The sequence below is a fragment of the Neopsephotus bourkii genome, unplaced genomic scaffold (assembly GCF_033783945.1).
Source record: "Neopsephotus bourkii isolate Nb327-2 ecotype Australia unplaced genomic scaffold, CSIRO-AGI_Nbou_v1 NB_908, whole genome shotgun sequence".
Lineage (NCBI taxonomy): Eukaryota > Metazoa > Chordata > Aves > Psittaciformes > Psittacidae > Neopsephotus > Neopsephotus bourkii.
The window spans coordinates 166837-192141 of record NW_026901402.1 but is presented as its reverse complement, the minus strand read 5'-3'; the positions used below and the strand labels follow the sequence as shown (position 1 = coordinate 192141).

General features: G+C 38.6%; 1 protein-coding gene across 1 annotated transcript in view; it reads left to right on the top strand.

Annotated features, from left to right (window-relative positions):
• The window catches only part of ARHGEF10 (Rho guanine nucleotide exchange factor 10), a 107528-nt gene that overhangs the window by 32420 nt on the left and 49803 nt on the right, over positions 1–25305 (top strand). Inside the window, exons 4-18 of the mRNA XM_061357532.1 lie at positions 410–580; positions 1870–2157; positions 3250–3313; positions 4484–4563; positions 5636–5692; positions 7593–7756; positions 10661–10777; positions 11964–12078; positions 13924–14036; positions 16221–16298; positions 16493–16672; positions 17933–18049; positions 20038–20130; positions 21429–21599; positions 23038–23183. Of these exons, the coding sequence (XP_061213516.1) occupies positions 410–580; positions 1870–2157; positions 3250–3313; positions 4484–4563; positions 5636–5692; positions 7593–7756; positions 10661–10777; positions 11964–12078; positions 13924–14036; positions 16221–16298; positions 16493–16672; positions 17933–18049; positions 20038–20130; positions 21429–21599; positions 23038–23183 (1954 nt within the window). The remainder of the gene's footprint in view (positions 1–409; positions 581–1869; positions 2158–3249; positions 3314–4483; positions 4564–5635; positions 5693–7592; positions 7757–10660; positions 10778–11963; positions 12079–13923; positions 14037–16220; positions 16299–16492; positions 16673–17932; positions 18050–20037; positions 20131–21428; positions 21600–23037; positions 23184–25305) is intronic.

Here is a 25305-nt window from a genome sequence, read left to right as displayed (position 1 = left end):
TGTTAAGAAATAATAGACTTTGAAGTTGGAGTTGGAAAGGCAAAATCATGTGAAAGTATAAAGTCCCAAAGTCCCTGTACAAATAAATCAATTCGTGAACTTTTCTTGTTTAAAGAATCAGCTACTTAAGTGTTTTCCCAAGTGTTTTGCTTTTGGTTCATTATGGCAAAAGCAAGTGTATTTGCATTATCACTTCTGAATTGTTTTCCAAGTCATTTAATTGTTTACACTAAAGGATTTATTGAAAGCTCTATAAGGTTATCAACATGTCAAGGAGCTTTTGTTCTGTTCCAGTAACCTGAAAATTGAAGGGCTCATTCTATAAGCTTCATTTGTAATGTGGAATGCTTACTGGTCCCATGAAATCATTATCAAGAGCAAATAACCAACAGCATATCTTTCTGCACAGTTCTAGAGCATGAACCAAAAACTGTAGGTACAAATGCTGAAGAGGAGGACGAGGGAGAGCAGTTTGACTTCGACAGTGGAGATGAGATACCAGAAGCAGACAGGCAAGCCCTTGCGCCACCTTCCGCTGTTCCTGGAAATAACATAGAGCACCAAGAGGCTAATGCCACAGGTAAGTCAGCCCGTTGGGCTGTGCCTCCACTAGGCTGAATAGAAAAGGCTGATTATAGGGTGCCTTTTCTTTACAATGCAATAAAATTACTTGTAAGAAGAGGTTTCCATGGCGATACCATACAAGTGTTCTGAATATTCCTGCTAGTTACACTCATAGTAGATTTGATGAGGCAAATGACCATCACATGCAATTCCTGTGAGGTTTCCCATCCAAGTGTGGCATCCAAGCAGATGGATTGGTCTCCATCACAGTGTCATGCTACAGGAAAACTTTATGCCCTTGCGGCTCTAATGTCATGTGGATGGCTCAAGATAAGCTGCTTTCACGGCTAAGCTTGCTGGTTGCTGATCTTAAGATGACATGCATAAAAATAAATGGAGTCTGAATGTATGATTTTTGTTCATAAGCAGAACTCTTATTAAAGCATTTCTTACAACACATGCTCATGTTCTCAGTGCTGAGGTGTAGTCTGGAAATTGCTGTATTCTGCTCAAATTGACTACAGCTGATTTTTGCTGACTTTGATCCAATTTGCTTTTGCAAGCAGAGTCATTTGTGCTCATGGCAGTTAAAGATAGGTAACTCTTCAGGTGACTATGCACTTTGAAAGCCTGGAAGTTAAATACCCTTTTCCATGAAAATTTGTTGCGCTTTTATGACGTTGTACTTCTAGCTCAAAAACTTCGATCACTTCGATCACTTTGATCACAGTTTGCTTCAGAGGGGCCTTTGGTTCTGCTGTACCTTAGCTTGCCTCAAGAAATACCAGTGGAAAACTTATTTTATTTTCTCTTCTCTCAACAGAAAATTTTCAGGACTGTTCTTTGAGGACTGTCCTAGTGACCTTGTTCTCTCTTCATGGCTATTCCTAAACTATTTCTTGTATTTGTGTTTATAAGATCCAAATTAATCTAGAATCCAGATTTTAACCTTCAGGGTTTAAGGCTGTTTTGAGACATGTGCTTATATGATAAGTACAAAAGGACCTTGACGAGTTGTCAGAAATCCTCCTATTCAGGATTTAGAAACCAGTTTTTCCATAGGCATGCTTGCAACCCAGCTTGCTTCCCTGCTGTTGCATTCCTTATCTGTAAAATGGGGAGGATAGCACTACTGTGTGGGAATTCCATCAGTTTGCCTGTTGAAAGCGACTTGTATAGTAAGGATCGTATCAGTGTTTAGAGTTTTTGCAAAGAGCAACATTAAGCAGCTTGAACAGGTACGAAAAATAAAATATTAATTTTTGTGTGATTTTGTGATATTTATTTTTTTTTTTTCAACTAAAGGGGCTGGTAATTTAGAGAGCAGTGAGACGCTGCGAACATCCGAGCCTGTTGCAGAAGCCACTCCACCCAAAGTCAATCCCTACTCAGTCATAAATATTTCACCAGTACAAGACAAAGATCCATCCTCATCGCCAGAACCCAGTCCTCAAGAAGAATGTGCGAGTCTAAACTTCAGTGGATATTCGGTTCCTGTCCCCTGTGGCTATGCTGTGCCATCTAATTTACCTTTGATACTGCCAGCATACTCCAGTCCTGTCATAATACGCAGTGTTTCTGTAGAAGAAGAAGGTACTGTACTTACCCAACTTACTTTGTTTGAAGGAGAATCCTTGTTTAACTTCAGGTGCCTGTGCTGTTTTGTACATGCTTGTGTAAGTTCTTGTGGAGCACTCAGCCTGGATGTGTGAGGCGATTTTGTGTCAAAATAGAAATAGAACTATCTCCTGCAGTATGAATTAAAATTTCTTGTCAGACCTGAAAGGAAAATGCCAGTATATTTTAAGAGTTCCTACAGGACTCTGCTTGCGGTGCAAGGGTCGAGATACCCAAGTAAAGATGCATAAGAAAAAATGAATGTACGCTGTCAGTTCTTCAGCCTTTCCTTAAAGGTTTTTTTTGCCAGCGCTGTATTACAACATACATAGTGCAAGGGAGGACTTCTGTCTTCCCTTGTCACTAAGAATGTTAAGGCTAATTCCATTTTAATGTAATGAAATAATTTCCAGAGCCATAGTTCAGTGTTCAGGCCAAGTGGTTTATTCTCCCACTTTACCATGCTTGATCTGGGTCCTGGCAGAGATCCTGTCTCTTTTATCTTTCCTATATGCACTTCTGTTTGCTTGTTTATTTTCCAGTCTTTGTGGATTTAGTGTTGCTGTGTGCTTTTTCCTTGAAGTTTTGACAAACTCTGTTCTGTGTATTGTTACAGGAAAAGGAACACTCTCCTATTTTGTAACCAGAATTTGCAAAGCTGACAACTTAATTTCAAGAGAGCAGGAGGAACAGAAAGCTCCCCAGATCCTGCCTTTCCCCCTGCTCCCCTTTATTTCTTGTATTTTCAATATAACCTTTGCTCTCTATCACCACCAGGAATACTGGCAAATAAAAGCAAATGGTTGTTATCACCTGTAGAGGAATATAGGTTTGAGAGGTTAGAATTAAATGCATTAGACATGGTAATTTCATCCTAACAGCTCATATGCCAAATCACTACATCTCTGAATTCTTTCATTTGCAAACATGGATTGGGTGAAGAAGCTTCTTGTATAGAACTAGATTATTCATTAGCAATGAACTAGTAAAAACAGTTTCTTACTCTAAAATGCACCTTTTGAACCATGCTGGCATTTTGGTGATGATATATGTTTTTCTACTTAACAGGTACTCAGTCAGCAACTGAAGAATGTCATTATAATTCTGTAAACTCAGAGGAGCCTCAAAACAGGTGATTGTCAATTCAGCATGTTTAAACTACCTACAAAGCTTCAACTCCTAAGAAAGCTTATATTTGATACGTACCTGATTTTTACTGTGTGACACTTCCATGTTTACTTTTTTTTCCTAACTCTGTAACTCTGGTCGTGTACCAAAATCAGCACCGGCAGAGGTCTCGTATGTATAAATGTGCATATTTTTGAAGTAACTGATTTTAATTTTTAGTCATAGCAATGTCAGCTGCAACAGACTGCTGGAGATCTTTTTAGTGTTGCCTGCTGCTTTCAGAAGGAACACTGCCAACACTTTGGATCAGTCGTGGCCTTGGTAGCTGAGTCTTGAAAACATCCAAGGATATAGATGTTGCAGCTTTCCTGGGCAGTCTTCCCTGCTACCCTTTGGTGCACTTCCTGCTAATGTGCAAACCAAGTCTTTCAATGTGCAGTTTGTTGGTCATTCCCCCTTGTATATCGTCTGACACTGAAAAAAGCCCCAGCAAACCCAGCCTAAAACTCAAAACCAAGTTCAAACCAAAAAACCCAAACCCCACCTCCATCACCTCTAAAGCTGTCTTTGAGATAGTTGTAGCTGCTGTTGGATCACCCCATAGCATTCTTTTCACCAGATTAAATAAGCCTCATGTCTTCCACCTCTTTCCTTTTAGGCTATAAGCTTTAGTCCCCAAGTCCAATTTCTTCATAGTTTCTCAAGAGGTAGCTTCAGTTTCTCCACAGCTCTTTAGAAGGGGAGACTTGGGAAGCCAAAACTGGATGTGCTAATGAAGATTCAGCCTCACCAGCACCAACCAGAGGAAGAGAACAGTCTTGTTAAGCCCATTTGCTCCTGATGTGGCCGAGAAAGTGTTTAGTTGTGTTTGAACTGAAAGAACAGCTCTTACTTCACTGCTTTCTGAGTTTTTTGTGTTCTGGTAGAGGAACTTGGAAGCAAAATATTTCTTGAGATGGGAAGGGAAGCATTTTTATTTCCGTCGCTAAGTTGTCAGACTGTTAAATAGAATAGATTAATAATCTCCTAATTACATGCTGCAGCAGCATTTTTGAGTAATCAGCAGCCACAGAGTGGGAACTGAAAGCCAGAAAGATTTGTCTTGTCTTTACAGTTGTTTAAAAACACTGTGATGTAGCTTTTAATGTTTTTATTTTATTGCCTTTTTTTCAAGTGAAGATAACCAGGCGAAGAGAGAGGATGATGCACTGGCCAAGTGGGTTGCAGATCCTGCAAACACAGCATGGATGGAAAGTAAGTATTGATGAGCACCAAAGTACAACTATAGGAGAATGTCAATTCTAAGTTGTGATCAACTAAAATCATTGTGTATCTTACGCACATGTATATGTTCCAGAGCCAAGTTATACCAGTTAAACATTTGATGGTAATAAAAGTGCGTATTTTAGAATAAAGGTAACATTTACTTTTCCATGGAGTGCTTTTTGGAGTCCAGAGTCATTCATCACTGTCTTAAGGAAATAATTTGGCTCCATCAATAAGTGCACAGTGGGAATTTGCTTTAGTTCAGAGTTTGCTGTTTGGCTGTATATATCTTGTTCAGTAATTGATAAATACGTTCTTGGAGAAGGTGGAAAGGAAGGAATTGACGCTTTTTCTTGATTTGTGCCTTTGGCCGGCAGCTGTGCTTTAAACCAAAGTAGAGACCATGTGGTTGGACAGGTTTTCCCACCTGTTCTCAGCTCTTTCCACTGGGCTGGAGGCTTATCTTGAATGTCACTTGGAGTAACTGGAGAATTTTGCATCCTTATTCTACCTCTTTATGTGCTACAGCGATCGTTACATTGTTTAGTTTTGGATCTTTAAAAAAAAGTCTTACAGCTTCTCTACAGCCATTCAGTAAGTCAATGAGCAGCCCTCGACAAGCACAGAACATAGTGCTGTAAAAGGAGAAAGAAATATTTGCTGTTGAATTGGATTTCTTTTTCCAGGTTACCAGGGGTCATAATGAACTATGCAGATAAAATAGTGTGAAATTTCACAAATTCCTTATGCTGTTTTTGTGTGTTATTGTATTATTTGAATTTATGATTAGATGTAATGGCAAGTGCTAGTGGAAAATGAGTCGTAGCTCCATTGTATTCACATATGCCAGTATAACCTTGATTCTTTAGAATGGAATATTTCAGTTGAAAGGGATATGCAGTGATCATTTAGTCCAAGTGCCTGACCTCTTCAGGACTGACCAAAAGCTGAAGCATGTTATTAAGGGCATTGTCCAAATGCCTCTCAAACACTGTTTGTTGGTCCTATTAAATTTCAAGGGGGTTTCTCATTTGCTGTTTATTTTCTACTTTACTTTTAGACCCAGATGAAGTAATTTACGATGACGTGCCAAGAGAAAATTCTGACTCTGAACCAGGTTTGAGGTCTTCATAATATAGCCTTGTTGAAAGCAGTGTAATATAGAATTATATGTGTGTATACTCAATAGGTGTGTTAATTAAACAGTTAAAATATATGTAAATGGATTAAGGCTGTCCATAATCAGTAGGTTTTACGAAATTCAGAATTAAACTAACTCTTAAAAGCCTTTATCTCAGCAGGTCTCCTACTCTTCTCAGAAGCTGAATTACACTTTATTCTATAGATACTGTCCCAAATGCTTGAGAATTCCCTATATTAGAGAATTAGTGTTGTGTGTTGTAGCTGTAGTGACCTAAAGAAGGCAAGGTAGGTAGGAAAAGGATGTTTTAAATAGCTAAATAATGTATGATAACGTGTCATTGTCATGGTTGTGCAGAGAAATGCTCTTCTCTTGCATGTTCTCCTTCAACATAAAAATACATGATAGATGGAAGTGAGGCTATTCACTATCCTGAATGTGACATTACAGAAATGTTTTATTTCAGCTTTTAAGTGATCCTGTTCCTGATAGTGTGACCATGTTTGCAAGGGACAGAACAGATCTTAAAGTTGTTGCTGGAGCCAAGGTTTTACCTTATTGGGAATGGTGGAGCAGAGGCTCAAAAAGCTTATTTTGAGTTCTCACTCAGATCTGTTTTTCAGTTTTTGGTTATAGTGAAAAGTATGTTTAAAGATTGGTTGCTATTAACTGATGTGTTTGAGTAGATTGGCCTATTGGGAACTCAGTATCTACTTGTTCTTAGAGGATGTAGGAGTATGATACTGAAATTGTAATGATTCAAGAAAACACTTCAGCTTTCTTCTATGAAAACTGTATTTAATTTTAAAGCTGTAACATTTTCATTTCTTGCCATTAGTGGTGTGCAGGCATGGTGGTTTACAAATTATTACTGAAATTTGTTTAATTTATTATTTGAAGACATTGTGTTAAATTTGTGACTTATTACTGGAAGGTCCCACAGTGGGCTGTATTGCTGTGGACAAGGACATCTTTGCATTGTTGCTGCTCAGTCAGGACTTATTTACTATGGTGCATGACCATTTGTTGTGCTAGATTGCCACTAAAATGTTTTCTTCAGTAAGTGTCCTTTAAGGACAGTATGATACACATAAAGGTTTAAAAAATTTCTGAAGATCTGATGCTTCCAAATTAGAGGATATTTGTCTGTGACAAAGGCAATTAATATTAAAATAATATAATTGGTAAAAATGTACTTTTTAGTCCCAGAATCCAGGTTTTAGGCGAATGTGTAAAGTAAGTCAGCATTTCTTTTGAGTATGTATATTTTCTCTTTTTAAATCTCTAATATCGGGCTGGATTATGGGCAAGGTAACCTGCAGATATGGGAGACTCCTAGTGGCTGGTGGAGTTAAAGGAATGATAAGTCATGAGATATCAGTGTAACAATTTTCTTATTAGTTTGGTCTGTTATTCTTGAAGTAGTGACATTTTCGTTTGATCCTTGCAGTGTTCTAGCATTTGTCATTTGAGCTGCTGCTGATGATGTCCCTAAGACAACAAGCCTTCAAATGGAAGGATGCTGCTTCTCAGCTCAGATGTGTGTTCATAGCTACAGTTTGAACTTCCTTTGAATTTCTTCTAAAACATGTTGTGGGACATGGACATAATGGTGCAGTTTGAATGGGGTGTGTTTTTAAGAGGATCATGGTGTGTACCTGTAAAACTATCCTCTTTCAATACTCTATTTCAACGAAGGCAACCTACTTTGCCTGCTTGACTACTGGAATTAACTTATGTTTTAAAATGTGTGTACCAAAGTTTAAAGTTCTTTGTAGTACATCCTGAGCAAGTTTTCTTATGTTTAAACAAACAAATTTCAATGGGGCTTTAAAAATTATTATTATTATTATTAATTTTGGTTTAATTCTTGCAGAGGAAATGATTTATGATGATGTTGAAAATGGTGAAGATGGTGGAAACAGCTCACTGGAATATGGGTGGAGTTCAAGTGAGTTTGAAAGCTATGAAGAGCAGAGCGATTCTGAGTGTAAAAATGGAATTCCCAGCTCCTTTTTGCGAGGCAACCACAAGAGACATGTATGTATTCTGCAGTGCTGCTCAGTCACTGAGGTTACCCTCATTTCCAATATTTGCCTTTTTCACCTTTATTTCCTGTCTCAATTCAGTTTCAAATACCAACAGCATCCTTTTAGCAGAGACGTGAATCAGTGTGGGTGTGACAGCCCACAGCAAATGTAATGGGGAAAAAATGAAAACATTAAACAGAAGCTCCTTAAAAATAAACAACTCAGAGTGGATAAAAGTGAAATTAATGATTATTTTTGCTTGTGGCCAGTTCCTCACCTTTTCTTCTTTTGCAGCTACTGGATTAGTGTAAGTGGTAAATGAGTGTGGAAAACAATGTGAAGAACAAATGGGGGTAAGCCTGACAAGACTTAAAGTCACAGAACTGTTCACCAGTGTTCCCTGTCTTTCTGTGTTAAATCTGTATCACCTTGCTTGCTTGAAGGCAGCTGAGCTTAACAAAAAAAAAAAAAAAAGCCCAAAAATAAAAGGTTTTTGCGATCAAAGAGAAGTCTGTAACATTTATTAAGAGAAAAGAGAGGTGGCTTGATAAAATGATCCATCTGTGACACACCTCTGGTCTAGTACCTTTGGCTCCATCCCTGATGCAGGAGGCAGGAAGACCCTGATGGCATGGGTGCCTGCCCTCGCTGCATATATCTGATTATACACTGGAAGGAGCACCAGGCTCCCATGCTCTCACTGATTTGGCTTCTCTCCTCCTGCCCTTGTGCCCTTTCTGTGAGAAGGAAGTCTTGCCTGGACAGCGGGCAGCCTCTTGCTGCTGGTCCCCTGCTCTGAACACTTGGAGGATGGGGGTGCAGGGAACAAGTGGGGACAGGCAGGTCCAGAGTCGCTGTAAAATGCTTGAGGCCCCCCAGTATGTGCTGGCTAGGGAGAGACACCCACAAACCACTTCACATCTGCGTACTGTTAGCTGCTCCAGCACCCTGTGGCTGGAGGATGGTAGGGGTAGAGGCCAGGGTGTTCTTCTGTGATACCCTTATTTTCATTTTGCAGTCTCTTATGCTGAGAAAAAAAACCTCATTGTCTGTGCATCCTTCCAATACACATTATCTGCTCTCCCCCTACCTCCATCCTTGTTGCCCACCATTTGGAAAACTGAGAGTGAGCAGTTAACTGCAAGACTTGAGCTCACACAAATCAGCACTTTGTAAGCTGAGTGATCATCCTCCAGTTTTGTTTTGGTGTGTTTTTTTTAAATCTTTCCCTGTTATCTGTAGCTTCAGCTTTGGCCATAGTCATAGGGTTCTACTTACACATGTGCACAAAGTGAGATTTAAAGCAATTTTTTAATACTGTAAATATACTTTCATCTGTCACAGGAAACTGTTGGCAGTCAGTTGAGAGTGATGGTGCTAGGATCAGGCACAATGTCTGAGCAAGAGACTGAGGAGTGGTGGAGCAAAGAGGTGTACTGCGGGATACTGCCCTGCAGCTGGCTCTTCCAGCCTGTGACAACAGGTCTTGAGAATTGCCTTGTGAGGATGGTGATGAGGAGCCTGTGAACACGTGACTTGGTGGATGGAGAAGTCAGAGGGACTGCTGCACCTAGATGGGTACTGGGAAGTGGAGAAGTCAGGAGACTAGAGAAGGGGTTTGGTGGAGAGTGAGGAGAGATGTAAACTTTTGGACTGCTGAAATGAAATAAAAACAAACTCCTCAACCCTCCCTGCACTGGCACTTCAGCATTTACAGAAACCTCTCCATTTCATACCTTTTCTCTTCCATTCCTTGCAGTAACTCTTACTTCTCAGCTCTTGTGATGTGCTGGGAAAATACCGTAACATCCATCTCCTTCTATAGCCTTTCGGAGCCTATGAGGGACTCACCTTGCTTATTATTACTGATGTCCATTGAAAAGTATGGGAAGGTTATAGGTGGGATATTTAAGTCTTGGTGTGACTTTCCTTAAAGTCAGGTTTTTTCGTTATGACTCTTGATTATTATTTATTTATTTAAGGGTGGGAAGGCTTTTGTGCTATTCAGTATTTCTAATCTGTGAACCAGATGCTGTTTTTAATTAGACTGCTATAATGCCAAAATCCTCATGCTGGAAGTAATCGCATCCTGACCCAGCCTAGTTGAGCTAAATGCTGGACCTGTCCACTTGTTTTCAAGTCAGTAGGCCTTCTCTTTCCTCATGCTTTCATATCTTGCCAGATGATTCTGTTGACATCAAGTTGAGGGGTACACTAAATATTTTTCTTGGTTTTCTGGTTATATTTTAACCTCTTATATCTGGCCTTCTCAAAATCTGTAATAAATATTAATTAGTATTCCAGACCATTTCTCCATGATGGTTTCCTTGTTTTGCAAATGGATATACCCATGTATGAGATGGTTGCACCCATGGTCATACAATGAGGCTATGACAGATGAAATTACACAACTGTGTATCCTCCTCTGTTAGCATCTCCTTACCCGACTCACTGTCTGTCTCCATCTTTTCAGGTACCAACAACCTCAGGTTCTTCAAACTTTAAGAATTCTTCCAATTCACTGTTTCGAAGGACAGTCAGAAATACGCTCACTAGAGTGTGTGCTTCAACAAATGATGCTTATGGTTAAAGCTGATGTGTTGTTTCCATACAGTTTATGAGATGTGCACAATATAGTTAATACACAGTTAGCTTAGCCTAAGTGACTTTGTTCCTCTCTTTACATAGTTGACAGCATAGCAGAAAGGTGCCTGCCTGGGTTTCAGAAAGTTCAGTGATGCACAGGAGTGATGGTCCATTTGTCAGGTTGGAGCTTCCCTACATGATAATTTTCCCTCAGTTGTCTGTGTATCAGTAGGCAGATGGGGCAATGTGCATGGTATACTTGAGTGCTTTAGCATGAAGTTTGCACTGCAGGCTTTTTGAAAAGATTGTGTCTTTTTATACACTGTAGCTTTCACATGACCTAACGCGTTTAAAGGAGCATTATGAGAAAAAGATGAAAGATTTGATGGCAAACACTGTGGGAGCAGTAGAGATTCAGCAACTAAAGCAAAAACATGAGCTGAAGGTAGCGTAGTTGATTTTTGTAACTAGCTACATATAACTGATTGCTTTTCCAACACAGACAATGTTGTCTCTTTTAATAATAAATTGAGAAAGCAGGCAATAATTTGTATGAAACTAATTCTAAATGTGCTGGTTTATTATTATGCAGTTTATCTTAAAAGTACTTTGTCAAGGACCTTTTCTCATGCTTGTTTTTAATGGTAGCAGTTTCAGAAAATGTGATAGGGCATCATTGTACTTCCCTGCTGACCAGTGCCCTTACTGCAGATCATGAGCTAGGCGTACAGCTCTGGGTGAGGTCCAAGAGTCAGCCTGGCCCTGGCTGTTCAGCTGTGTGGGATCAAACTGTGGGAGTCAGAATCTCCCTGCTCTCTGTTCTGAATGGAGCCAGTATGAAAAGACTGGGGTTTTTCTAAAAGCTTCAGCTCAAATGGACAAGTTGCTTGATTGCAGCATGACAACTTTGTGTGTGTTCTGATGTCACTGATGATGTCAGCACAGATCTGACAGTAGTGGGGATTTTTTGACATTGTGGCATTTTGGAAAAGCAAATGTGCCAAGAAATTCTTTTAATAAACATTTCTTAGCAAAGCAACAGGAATTCTTTTTACTGTAGTAGTGTACTACAAAATTATGCAGTTCTTAATTAGAATCAACTTATTTAAGTAATGAAATTATTAGTTGTGGAGTTTTATTCAGAACAATGTTTAAGAATATAGTTAACATACAACTGAGTCTAGGGAATTATCTTCAGATCAGAAATATGTTGGCAGAGTTAGTAGGACATTAGAAGATGAGAAAGAACCCTGGCCATTAATGACCTGTTCATAGTTCATTTGTTTATTATATAATGTAAATCTGAGCATTTAAGACTATTTTGAGTTCAGATTTTTGGTGCAAATTTTTAAGCATTTCTGCTACTTTAGGCTTGCATACAACATTGCCATGAAGTAAGTGCCTTTCTACAGGTTTGATTTTAAGAGAAAATACAGGTGCTCAGATCTGACCTTTGATGGATCTGTATACTTGCTGTATATTACTTTGACTTTGGGCTGTATTTACAGCCTAAAATACTTGACAGTGTTCTTTTAAGCGGTATTTTGATCAAAAGTATTTTGCATGGTGTGCATGCTAAAACACATTCCTATTATTCACTGAACGTGTAGACTGTATTTTTTTTTAAACAGATGCAAAAACTCATGAGAGCTGCTAGAGAAGGTACCAAAGATGGGCTTGAGAAGACAAAAGCAGCTGTGAAAAAGGGTCGTTCTTTCATTAGAACAAAATCTTTCATTTCTCAAGGTATGTGCTATTTACAGTGTTTGTTACTTTTTCTGTTTATTTCTGAGACATTAAGTGAATAGCCTAGCAGGTTTTTGTACTGGGAGCTGACTACCGGATAGAAATCTATCAGTAAATTATGGTATACTAGTCAGTTCAGATGATAATATGCTCAATGCATCTTGAGTAGTTTTAGGTTTGGGGCAAGAATCTGAATGATCTGAGAAACCTGAGGTCTATAGGGAAGGATCCACTTAAAAAAAACCCAAAATCCCAGTAAAACAGTGCCATAGGTTCTATCTAGGTATTGATGTATGCGGGTATGGAAGTTATGTTTAAGTACTAAGTCTGTCCAGTTCCCTCCATTGAGCAACTCCTGAATGTCAGGAAAGTTTACTGTCATGACATGTTTTTTAGTGGAGTGATAGCCAACTGTTTAAAAAGTCTATTGTGGTCAAGGAATAACAAACATTTTCTGTGCTAAGGGGTTGAAGTAGGAGGAAGAGGCTGTTCTGCTTTATCACTGTTTGGTGATTTCTGATGAAAGCTGAGTTTGGATTGGGAAAACAGAAAGTGGGTTGAAGTAAAAAAGCTAAAAGTATTTGTATTCTTTCTCTAGTTAAGAGCAAACATCATCCCTTTGTCATGAGCCTTAGCAGCAGCAGTCCACAGTTATATTTTGCAAGAGGTAGGGGGTAGTAACTGAATACAAACTTACTTATTCTTTAGGGTAAGTCCAAGAGGTAGTATGTATTTCTGTTCACATTTCTGCACAACTACTTGAATGGTTGTAACTTCAGAGTACTGTTTTAGGAAGCTAAAACCACAAGACTAGAACAAGATGTTTTTAGTGAGCAAGCTAACATAAAGTTGCATCTGATCACTAAGGACCAGGACACACCTTATATCCCTGTCATGGCCTCTAACTGCTTATGAATTTGCCTAATTCACAGAAAATAGAAAGTTAGTTGCACAGATTTCAGCGATCAGAACTGTATCCTCAGTGCTTTGCTCTTGCACTGGAGAAAATGTACCGGTTTCAGCAGGGCAGTGTTATGAGTGAACCTGGCATTCTGTCTTGCATTTCTAGAGGTTAGGTAGCAGACACGGTGTATCTGTGGATGGTTTAAACCCGCAGCCATTTACCAAATCGGCAGGGAGCTAGTGGCAAATTTGTCGAATTCCTTCCAGCTGACAAATCTGCTTCCCTTCCCTTTTCGTTCTGAAAGAGTTTTTCATACTGTTTTCTATTCCTCGTTTGCTCCTGTCTGCTTGTTTGGCTGGCTGCATACTGCCACCTGTCACTGCACTTCGGTGTTGCTGTTTGCATAAAATTAGTACATGAGGAGCAATGCAGAACCCCTTATTCTCCTTTGTGATAAAAGCCAACATTTTGGTACATTTGGTTACCTACATTAGCTCAGTTATGGAAGGGTGTGTGGAATTTTTAAGCTGGATCATATCGTGGGTGTGTTTAATTTCTTCCCAAAGGTCATTTATTTCAAAAGTGCTGGCCCTTTAACATCAAGGGTTAAAATACTGCAATATTCTAACCCTAGTTATCATGCCCTGCACTATGGACAGCCCTATTGTGGCTGTGAACAGGGAGAAGAGGTCGAGCAAAAGATAGGTTGTCTCATGCCAAGTGGATTTCAGGATACCTTTGGAAGATGCTCTGTATTAGAGATCAGTGGTGGTATTTGTGATTCACAGGTGATACAGAAGTGCTGGGAAATTTCTTTTGTTTGGTGAGTGAAAATAAGATTGTGTAATTATTATGCTTGGATGATAGGATCTTTTTCTTACTTTCTTCATTTAATCTGCATGGTGTGTAAGTTGATGTTTTGGTTGTTCAATTCCTTGTAGATCATAGGTCATCGTGTCTGGAAGAAGAGGAGCTAAATTTATTTATTGATGTGGACTGTATGCATACAGAAGCAATTATGACTCCTATGCCTGAAGGATTATCACAGCAGCAGGTAGCAGGCTTTTAGAAATATGCTCTTCTGCCTCTTTTTCCTCCCCTTCTGCTCTATATCCATGTCTCCCAGGTGCCTTGCTCTTCAAACATATTGGTGTTTAACATAAATTAAGTGGACATGAAATTCGGAACTGAATAAGTAGTTTGTTTAAAATTGGTATGTGTGCATATAGTTGTATCAGTCCTGAACACAGCCAGACCTGCAAAATGCTGTTTTGCAGTATAAAATCTTAATAATTATGTTGTTTCACTACCTAAACACTTAAACTAAATGTTGTGATTTTGAATGAAAAAGAAAAGAGTTTAAGCATTTTTGAGTCAGATGACATTTCTGTAGATGCTGTGGTATTTCTGTTTAAATGTAGAAAATATCCTCTATTCTCTCTGTATTTTAAGGTTTCTCCTGAAAAAAAATAAAAAATTGTCTTTAATAAAGTCAAGTCTACAGAAAGAGTATATTTTGCAGTTTTGCACCTCAAACTCTGTAGTCACTGTGGAAACTACTTTAGCCTGGGCATTCCAGCTGGAGAAGGTGAAGGCCAGGAGCCCCTTCCAGCCTGGACTGCTTGGCCACGAACAAGCAGACTTTACGGATATGCTTGTTTTAAACAGCAGGTGGCACGATAGCTTTTGTTTAAAACCTGGTGCCTGTTCAAATACTATGTCCCAGGTTGGTCTCAGTTGTGATACCTCTGCTCTTGGGACCCGAGTTCTTACCATAAGTTGTTTATGTTTGTATGCTACTGTTACAAGCAAAAAAGGGAGTATAAATTTAAGACTTGCATGCAAGCTTCTTGTAAGTTCTGTTTCCCTATTGCAGTAACCTGCAGGCACTATCAAGTGTCTATTTTGTGTATTACAAAGCCTGAAAATACCCCAATTTCTACAGATGTTTATTATTTTCAGAAGAGTGAACTGTGACTAGAAGTAGTTTCCTTTACCAGAGCAAATGATATAATAAAGAAAACACTGCTAAATCCATTTTAAACACAAATTAGACCAACTAATTTTACTGTATATGTTTTTAAGCAAGGTCTGAGATAATTTTGAAGTCTTCTTTTGAAATGCCAATACTTAAAAGAAAATCCTCTCATAACCTGCACTTAACTTCAAAATGCAAATCGTGGAGAATTAAAGGCAGCTGTGACAGGGAAGGCAGGAGGCCATGGAAAAAGGAGCAGAGAAAAGCAAGTCTGAGACTTGAATTTCATGGTCATTTAGGCTAGCTGAAAATAACAAAAGAGGCAGTTTTGCCTTCCTTTCCCTTGCAGTTGTTGGGAGTGGTTTTATCCTGCTCTTGTGCTGTCTTCTCCACCAGAGTCTCATTTTTGGAAGCTCTGGAATGAGCTGGATTAGCAAATGGATTGGATGGAAACAAATCCTTAAACCCAGCAATAACAGAAGTTTAAATTTTAAACCAGAATGGTTCCCTAGTCCTTCCTGTCACATCACTTGTGCATGCATACAAAGTATGTTTCAGCTGAATTACAGAAGCAGAAGATGGAAAAGGTGTGATAAATAGCCTGTAGCTTGTAAATATGAAATATGATATGTAATTTGTATTTTGATATGTAGTTTGTAAATATGAAATATGATTTCTCGAACCTCTTACTACTTTGTCAATAGATATGAATATAGATGAGACAGGCTTTTCACTTATGTATGGTAATGCCCAAAAAAGAATGCTGACTTACTTAGATACTTTCTCAGTGGTACAGTTCATATGGCCTTACCAAAATGTTAGCTTTTTTGTCCTTCAGGTTTCTCCTAATAAATTTCTAAAACATATTAAAAAAAAAATACTAATCTTGAAGACTGACTTTGAAAACTGGTTACCTTTTTTATTGCAGCAATTCACTGTAGCAACCATCATTTTTATACCTGTTATTATTTATATTAATGCCTACATTTATGCATCTAAAATTAAAAGACAAGTTTCAAAAGTAGAGCTTCGAATTGCAACAGTTGGCAAAGTTTATAAATAATTTTAGAGTAACAGTAAATTTAATTACTTTTGAAGAGGTACGGTGGTATTTTATTGCAGTTCTTTTCTTCTAGTTTTCTTCTATTGCTTTGTGTTTCTTGTGGTTTGTTAATGTGAGAATTTTATCATCAGCATTCCCAACTCTGATGAACATGTTACCTGATTAGAGTTTCAGACAAGACTTTGTTTCTTCTGCAGGTTGTGAGGAGGTATATTTTGGGCTCTGTAGTTGACAGTGAGAAAAATTATGTGGATGCTCTCAAAAGAATCCTGGAGGTACCTTAGTATCTTTTTCATTTTGTCATTTGGAAATTTGAAAAAATAATCAAATCTTTAAAGAATCTGTAGTGTGACTTTCATAGATCTTGCTACAGATGCTTTGTGTCAGATGTTTAGACATTTTTTGTGTGTACTGCTACATAAATTGGGTTTTTTCATTTAATTCTTTTTTGTTGTTATTTTCCCCACAGCAATATGAGAAGCCCCTTTCAGATATGGAGCCAAAGTTACTGAGTGAAAGAAAACTCAAAATGGTCTTCTATAGAATTAAGGAAATTCTTCAATGCCATTCCATGTTTCAGATTGCGCTGGCGAGTCGTGTATCTGAGTGGGACTCTGTGGAACTGATTGGTGATGTCTTTGTTGCTTCAGTAAGCATATGCATCCAACCAGATAATCCGTTTTTATTTTATGCTTGCTATTCTATCTCCGTATCTTTCTGTCTAATTTGGCCATGTAATTCCTGTGTTCTCCAATGCCTGTGGCAACTGTCAGAGTATGTGTGTACCATACTGGTAAAGAAACTGACACCAGCACTTGCCTTCGGCTTGGTTGGTAGACGTGAAAGAATTAAGGGCAAAATTTTCAGGTTTTGATCAAGCTTTCAGACATTTAAGTAAACAGTTTTGGTTTTGGGTAAAACAGATTCACAAACCCAACAAAATTAAGGTGAGATGGAGGCTTAGCATCTCTTAAAAAGTAGGTAGTCATACATAGTATGTTTGGGAGTAAAAGAAAACATTAACTGAGGTTTAACTGAGACTGGAACACAGGTAAAGAGTATTTGTAAAACAGTGTCCCACTCTTAATGGATGTCTATCCAGTAAATGACTGAACTACAGAAAACAAGAAGTGTTCTTGGTTGATAGAACAACATTGTTCCTACCACTGGTGTGTGCTGGAAAAGATTGCCTGGCTGCTGGTTTGAGTGCCTTGTTTTGTGGTCACCCAGCTGCTGGAAATTACTACCTTTTCATGCCTGCTCTAAAAGAGCTGGGATATGTGTCTGAGTGCTTTGACCCCATTTCAGTCAAAATGAAGTGGTTAGTAAAGATCTGCTGTTGAAAGGAAACCTGCCCTGTTTTGACTGAGAAAGTTAAGTATTGTTAATGAGACTAGCTCTGCAGAAGAAAGGGATTACTAAGGCAGTGGGCAGCAGTCTTGCCCTTTGTGCTGCTCGTTTCAGGCCACACAATCTGTCTGCTTTCTTGGTAAACCCTTACCAGCTGAAGATGGGGCATTGAAGGCCCTGGGACTTTGCTGGTTCACCAAGTCTGGAAGATAAGCAGTCATGGGATTATCAGGGGATCCCAGCAGCTGCTTTGAATCTCAGTGGATGCCCTTTGATTGCCCATAGTCCTCAGGCTCTGCCCTAGTGTTATAGCCAAGATAAAGCTATTTCTGTAAATTTACATTTCATCATTCACAGCCGTTACATCTTTAGATTTCCAAACTGTCTTCCACAGAAAGAGTATTTTGAACATCACCAGTAATGCTGTAGATCTAGCACTAAGCCAAGCAAAGCCCTTAACTGTGAGCAAGGCGAGTCCTTAACAGTCTGAATTCAGTCTAGTTAAGCTTTTGGGGATCTTTTGTATTTATAGTTAAGGTTTACCCTTTTCTCTTTTCAGTTTTCTAAATCTATGGTATTGGATGCATATAGTGAATATGTAAACAACTTCAGTACAGCGGTAGGGATTCTCAAGAAAACATGTGCCACCAAACCTGCCTTTTTAGACTTTTTAAAGGTGAGTTTAATCTTAAAACAGATGGGCATTTGATATAAATAAGACAGTGTAAATTATGAGTTAGGGGAAAATTTGACAGGTAATACTGTATATTTTGTGACTGGTTTTATGAACTTTGGTTTCATGTTTTATGGATTTGGCACAGAAAAACTCCCCAGTGAATTCACTTCCACTACTGTATTTTCAGAGAAATAACATGATGTTAGATCTAGGGTGTATTTTGAAGTGCAGAGTAGTTTTGTTGTTGTTCAGATCAGTTTATTGGTGTTTGTATGACTACTTGTGAAGGACTCCCTGTTTTGCCATCAGGTGAGCTTCAAATAATAGCTCAACATATGAGGCCTCTTCTTATTTGTGATTTATTTTACTTCTAACTTTTGTAGTGTAGTGTAACTAGATCTCAGTTCCATGACAATTTCCTAGTATTTTGAAAATCGTGCTTCCAATTTGGGGTTGAAATTTAAAATTTCTGTGCAGAATACTTGCTACCCTGATGAACATGATGCTTTCGGTGATGTGCACAGAGCGCTTGATACAGGCAGTGGAAGTTCTGTGAGTCTCTAGGACTGATATCTCACAGAGGGTATACAAAACCCAATGCAAGGCTTTTAGGCTACCTGTGACCCTGCTGGGAGCTTGAGATCTCTGCTTGTCCCATTCTGCAAGAGTCCTGGATTGAGTTGTTGCCTCTCAGAGGCACTCTGTCAGGTCTGTTGCAGTGATCCACCAAACATGGAAATTGGGTGCCCTAGGCAAACTAAATGGTGAAGCTCTTAGGTTGCCTAGAAGGAGGACTGATTCCTAATATGTCTTCAGATCTTAAAATTAACCAACAATTTTTTGGAGTGCAGCCAGCACTACACAGGGTTATATGCTGGAAGCCTTTGACTCCAGGAAGATCAGAGTGTCTATAAGCGCATTGTCATTTCATAACTCTTGCACTGTTAAAAGCCAGTTGTTGCAATAGAGGCATAATTTATACCTTTCATCACTGCTTGTGAGTGCTGGTGCTGGTGCTACTCAGAGTTGGGGACTGAAACTGAACTCTGACAACAGAAGATGTTTCTACACCTTATCTTTTTGTATGTGTGTGCCCACCAGTATTGAAGACCAGAATCTTCACTGCTGCTGTTGGGGAAAAAAAACACCTGTTTGTGGAGATAAGCATGGAAACAAATTACAGTGAAGCTTGATAGTTGTAGCAATAATGGCAATTTAAGCACAATGGCAGTTCAGTATTGTTTGGAGTGCTTTGGTTTTGAATATTTCCCCTACTCTCCTTATTCTGCGTCAGCTGTGATTCTGGCTAAAATACTTCCAAATGTTGAATTGAATTATACAAACAGGGGTTTTCTGTACAAGCAGATGAAATTTGCCTGGTTTTATCACCAGTCCTGATAACCAAAGTAATGGATTCTAATGTTTTTCTTTCCAGGCGTAAATCAATGTTCTTTTCCTTAGTTACCTTTAATAAAGAAAATGAAAATTTTTTTGTTTGCATAGCGCTGAGATTATGTTTTTCTTAGATTTCCTTTTAAAAACATGTAGGTAGGTAGAAATTTATAATCTTTTAGCCCCAAGAAATAGAGCAGCAATGGTAAATTACAGTCAATAAATCAACAGATCACATTTTTCGAACTTGAACAAGTTCATTGCCTTTGTTGTGCTTGAAGTTAAGCAGATGTTTCAGTGCCTTGCTTATTTAAAAAGCATGAATGTGCTGTATCAATATATGCATGGGTGCTGCACTGCTGTTGTGGCTTTATCCCAGCTGTGTTGATTACAGGAGGTATTCCAGGCCAGTGACATGCCACATCTTAATAGTGATTTTGAAAAAAAAAATTAATATTTGAAAATAAAGTCTTTATAGTAAATAACAGTAAATTTATAGTACTACTGTATAAATGATGTAGAATAACTTTCATTCTGTTACTGATGGAAATACATGAGTGGAAGTAAACATTCTGTGTGGCTTTCTTGCATTGCAGCAGTGCCAGGAGTCAAGCCCTGATCGAATTACACTGTATGGTTTAATGATGAAACCTATCCAGCGCTTTCCACAGTTCATTCTGCTATTGCAGGTAAATGATAAATAAATAGTCTGATTACAGGGACAGGCAGTAAATGCTGCAGGAAAATCTTACTAAACTAGGTTTATGCTTGGTTACTTGATAGGTTAGATTTAGTTTTTAAATCACTTTGCAGTAAAACTGTAGTTCAAATGTATTACTTGTTCATAACTGTTCAGTTTATCTAATCACATTTAAAAACACCACTAGGGACTTTGTGTCATTACTTCTCATTTATGAAAAACACAAAAAGATGTAATTCATGCTTTGGATAGTTCAGAATATATGTGGGGTATAGACTGAAAGTACACTCTCTCCCTGGCTGCTTTGCTCAGAGGATCTGCTGCAGTATGGTACAGCTTCCTTCTGATCTGCAGCATCTTGGTTTCCTTCCCATGATAACTAGGGTTTGATAGGGAGTCTTCAGGTCTTGTCTGAGCTGGCAGTTAAGCTGCAGGAACAGCACAGTTCCCCAGTGTAGACCTGCTCCAGGCCAGCTTAGGCCATTTGTAACTCCGTCCAGATCATGGCAGGTTCATCCCAGTGAGCGCTGTGAGTTAGCTGTGTTTTGCAGGTGTCATAGAGGAGGGAAGGCTTTGTCGTGCAGGTCCAGAAATTACTGTGGGAGAGAGGTAGTTGTGGGGGGAGCACGCAGGTGGGAAGCCATGGTGAGTTTTTGAGGTAGCGGGAGAAATGGAATTCATTGTAGCAGGAAGCAGTAGTGAATGCACTGAGATTTTTAAGTGCTGTGGGAAATGAGAAAAAATATAATTCAAATTGTTCCTACTGTATCCGTACAAAAGGGAAAGACTTTGAGAAGCTGTTGTGACCACCGTGAACTAGTTTGTTCTACCTGAAGATGAGCATGCTGTCAATGTGTTAGTTTGGAATAACAGTAATAAAGATAATACAATATTATTATGACAGTAAATGTCAGAAGAGTTTTAAGTCATTGTTTATGGACACCTACATGTTATACGATAATACTGATTTTCAACTTGTGTTTAATATTATGTGTATTTTTTTCATTTATATTTACATTTGCAGTTTTTATATTCATTTTCAAGTTCCTTCTTTGTACTTTTGCCCTATAAATGAGCTGTATATGACCCCATTCAGTATCTTTTTCAAGAACTATTAAGATAGTACAGTAAACAATGTGCTGTATGAATATTCATTAGATATCCATTGGTCTTATTAGTAAGTGTACTCAGGTAAAGAACATTGTGGTAAACTGTACATCCTATAATCTTTTGAACTTGACTTTGAAATGAAATCTGATTTTTGTTTGTTTTATCATTTCCTCTCAGGATATGTTGAAAAACACTAATAAAGGACATCCCGACAGATTACCTCTACAGATGGCTCTTACGGAACTAGAAACACTGGCAGAGAAGTTAAATGAAAGGAAAAGGGATGCAGATCAGCGCTGTGAAATAAAACAAATAGCAAAAGCAATGAATGAACGCTATCTGAACAAGGTGAGAAAAGTGGGAGCGTATGATGGAAGAGTTAGTTTGTGGGCCTTGAGAGATCTCCAAAACAGACATCAAAGACATACTTGTGGATTTTTATGTAAATGTCACCAACATGGGGTCATTCTAGTGGTAGATTTGAGATGTGACCTTGAAGAGACTCGCTGCTTAAACCATTGTGTGCTGGAGTGAGTGGCATGCTGAAAGAGCGGCAGTAGTATTGGTGTTCTGTGGCAGTGCTGGATAGAAAAGTCTTATGCATTTTTCTGCATGGAAAAATTCAACTATTAATTTATCCGAGAACTGAGGAATTACTCCTACGTAAAGGAGGGAACAAGTTCCTTATACTGTATTGATTCCAGCTATGGGTCAGTTCAAGATGTGCTATTGAATGTGTCCAAGACCTGTCTTGTTTTAAGGAACTTCCCAGTCTACTTCATGCATTTGGATCACACAGTAGAAATGTCTTTAAAGAACTGTAGAAGGCATTCAGTAGGAAGGAAGGAACAGTCTTCTTCATTTGAGTTTGTTAGTAGTTATGTGTACTGTGGATATATTTATATATATGCTTATTTGCATCATAAATGGTTCCTCCTTTCCTATGAGATGGGGCATAAATGCTTCAGTTATTGCTTTTGTGAAGTTACAGATGATTACACACTGGACTCATCCTGGGATGGAGTAGTGGGTGCATGCTGAAGGAGTGCAAGGAGGATTTTTTTTTGTGATGCGTAAAAGCGTAGTTTTTAGGATAGTGGTAGTCAACCAGAACACAGTTGTTTTAAGGTCTTTATCAGAAAAGGGTGCACATATAGTTTTGGAACAATGCCAGGCAGAGTGTAACAAGCAGTGAAGAAGGTGGATAGGAAATGAGGAAGTTATGGACCATTTTGTTCTCTTGGCCACTACCAAAGGTGGTGTTTGACCTGTGAAGGATTAGTTCATACTTGCACACAGTGCTGATCCTCAGCCCTTGAAGGCCAACAGCAGAAGATATTTACATGCCATGTGTCTCTTGTATATACGATTTTTTGGCAGTCTGATCCTCCCACGCTGACCTCCCATCCTGGGACAGCTAGAACCACATTTAGCACTTAAATGGGCTGTGAAAGGTGGGATGAGGGAAGGAAGCCACAGAAATTGTGGGAGGTTTTTCTTGCTGTTGTTCTTTTGCTAGGGGACCTTTATCTGTGTGAAAGATTCTCAGAGCAATTACATTCCATATTAAGACTGAAAATCCCTGCAGGCCATTTTGGTGGCAGCAGAAGCTGCTATTTCTCTAAATGAAAAGCAAATTAATAAAGAGTCTTAATTCACTTGGCAAATCCACCTGTGGGCACTTATATGAGGATGGCAAGTGATAACCCGTTGTGTTTTCTTTTTTTGCACCAGATGTTAGATGTGCCCTGCATAATACACAATGTTGATTGTTTTTAAAATCTAGCTACTCAGCAGTGGAAACAGATACCTCATCCGGACTGATGATATGGTTGAGACGGTTTACAATGACAAAGGAGAAATTGTCAAAACCAAAGAACGACGGCTTTTCATGTTAAATGATGTGTTGATGTGTGCAACAGTAAATATTCGGTAAGACAATTCATGCTTTTTAAATGAATGTTCCAATTTCAGCTGGAAAAAATGACGCTTTTAAAAAAATTATTATTGTTGGTTTTACTACGGTTAATGATTTTTTAGGAGTAGATATAATAAAGGGATAACCAGCTTTGTTGCAGTCCTTAAGGTAGAAGTGCTCCACAGTCTCTAGTTATTGCTGTATATTAGTGTTTAGCAGAGCACAGGCATGCCAAGGTAGGATTTTTCTCCTCCTTAAGTTCATACCGTCACACACTCTCAAATCTGTAACTTGTCATAATCTGCAAATTTAAAAAACCAAAACAAAACACAAAGCTAATGCATGTGGCCAGAACAAACCTGGAACTCACTAGCAGAGTTCCAGCTGGGGAAAGCTTTTATCTCTGAGAGCAAACGTTGAAGGATTAAAGCTGAGGTGCTTTGAAAAAAGCGTATTTTCATAGCGTCTTCTGTGTTTTAGTTGGCTGTACTTCTGTTACTATATCTCTGTGCACGCCAAGGTCACACTCACATTCAAATGTTGCTTGTATCATTAATTGCTTTATGTGATGGTACATTTTGACAGAGAAAATGTGGAGCATTAATATCTTCCAAGAACATCTTTTCTTAAGCATAATATTGGGTTGGTATCTTAATTTATTACTGAAGTATGAATGCAGTACAGATTTTTTGTAATCGTGTGAATGCTTGGTTTCATGTTAGTGAGTGAGAAATGCATGTAATAACTGCACTTCAGAAAATTAACAAGCTTATGTAAATTATCCTGTGATTCTTTTTCCTTTACAAATTCTTCAGTTGCTTAGTATCACCTGGATTTTTTCTCATTGCTGTTTGCAAGAGCATTGCTTTTAACCATTCATATTTTATCTTCTTCCATACTATTGTTGTCTTGGATTTTCTGTATTTGTCCCGGAAGTGGCAATGTGCAGTCTGTTTTCATTCTCTGTTCACAGTTATGCCAAGTTTATGGGTTCCTTATGAAGTGAACAGTTCCAGTTATCACAGCACTGTTGTTCCTATGTGCATTAACTGGTTATGAGCAACTTCCTTTGGGATGGTAATTGTGCATGAATGTGTCATGGCGTTTGCTGACTCCAGAAAAGCTTAATAATGTTTTTCTCTAGCAGTTAAGGTTTGCTTTCCAACCTGCTTGTTTATATGATTGAGTTTTTAGAGTAGTTGAATGGACTTTTATCTTTATTCACTAGCAAAGGTTTGTGAGTTTCTTGGCAAAAGAGTGGGGTTCCAACTGCAAGCTGTGTGTGTGTATTCCTTCATGATTTCATGGATTGCTTTTAAGGTGGAAGAAACTACCTTTGTGTCCTAGTGTCCATGACATTTTGTGATTCAAAATACAGTTAGGAACTGAAGGAAATCATGTGCAAGTTTTGACATGACCTTTATCTGGTACAGAAGTTTTTGTTCAAAATAAAGGTATGGTGTAGAGTGTGCCCCTTGCCTGTTTGGCTCATGCAGGATGAGCTTTATTTCTCTTCATTTTAGCTGTATAGACATTAGGCATCTTACCTAAGCTAGGCTTCTGTTATAACAGTTGTTTTCAAGGTGCATGCCTCCGGATTTCCCCTGGAGCTGTAGACCTCAGAAGCTTTACATGTACATGTAGCAGCATAGTATGTATCAGCTCACTTCTCTTAACCACCTTTTGTCCAACCTTTACAGAAACAGTCAACATACCAGCAGCCTGAGGACCTCTATTGGTTCCTCTGTAGCTGGCAAAAGACATTTATTTCTACAGAATACATGACCCTCAGAAGCTCCTTCTTCACATATAGTCTAGATGACTGGTTCAAACTGGAGACTCAACTTTTAAGTAGTAGCAGTTGGAGAGGGTGGATGCTGTCCCTAGTGATTGAACAGCTGCGTCCTGCCTAGTCTTGTTTTCTTTCTTCTAAACTAGATCAAGAGTTTATAAATATTTACTTAAGCTGTGGCAGTTGTGGGTTTTGTTCCTACTTGCCTCTTCATTGAAACAAAAGTATGACTGCTGTGAATAGGTAGCTAACAACCTAAACACTAGCATTTAGGTACTGTTCTCAATAAATGCATTTTGCTGATTTCTCCCAGGCATTTAACTGTTGTATTTCAGTCATCCTTT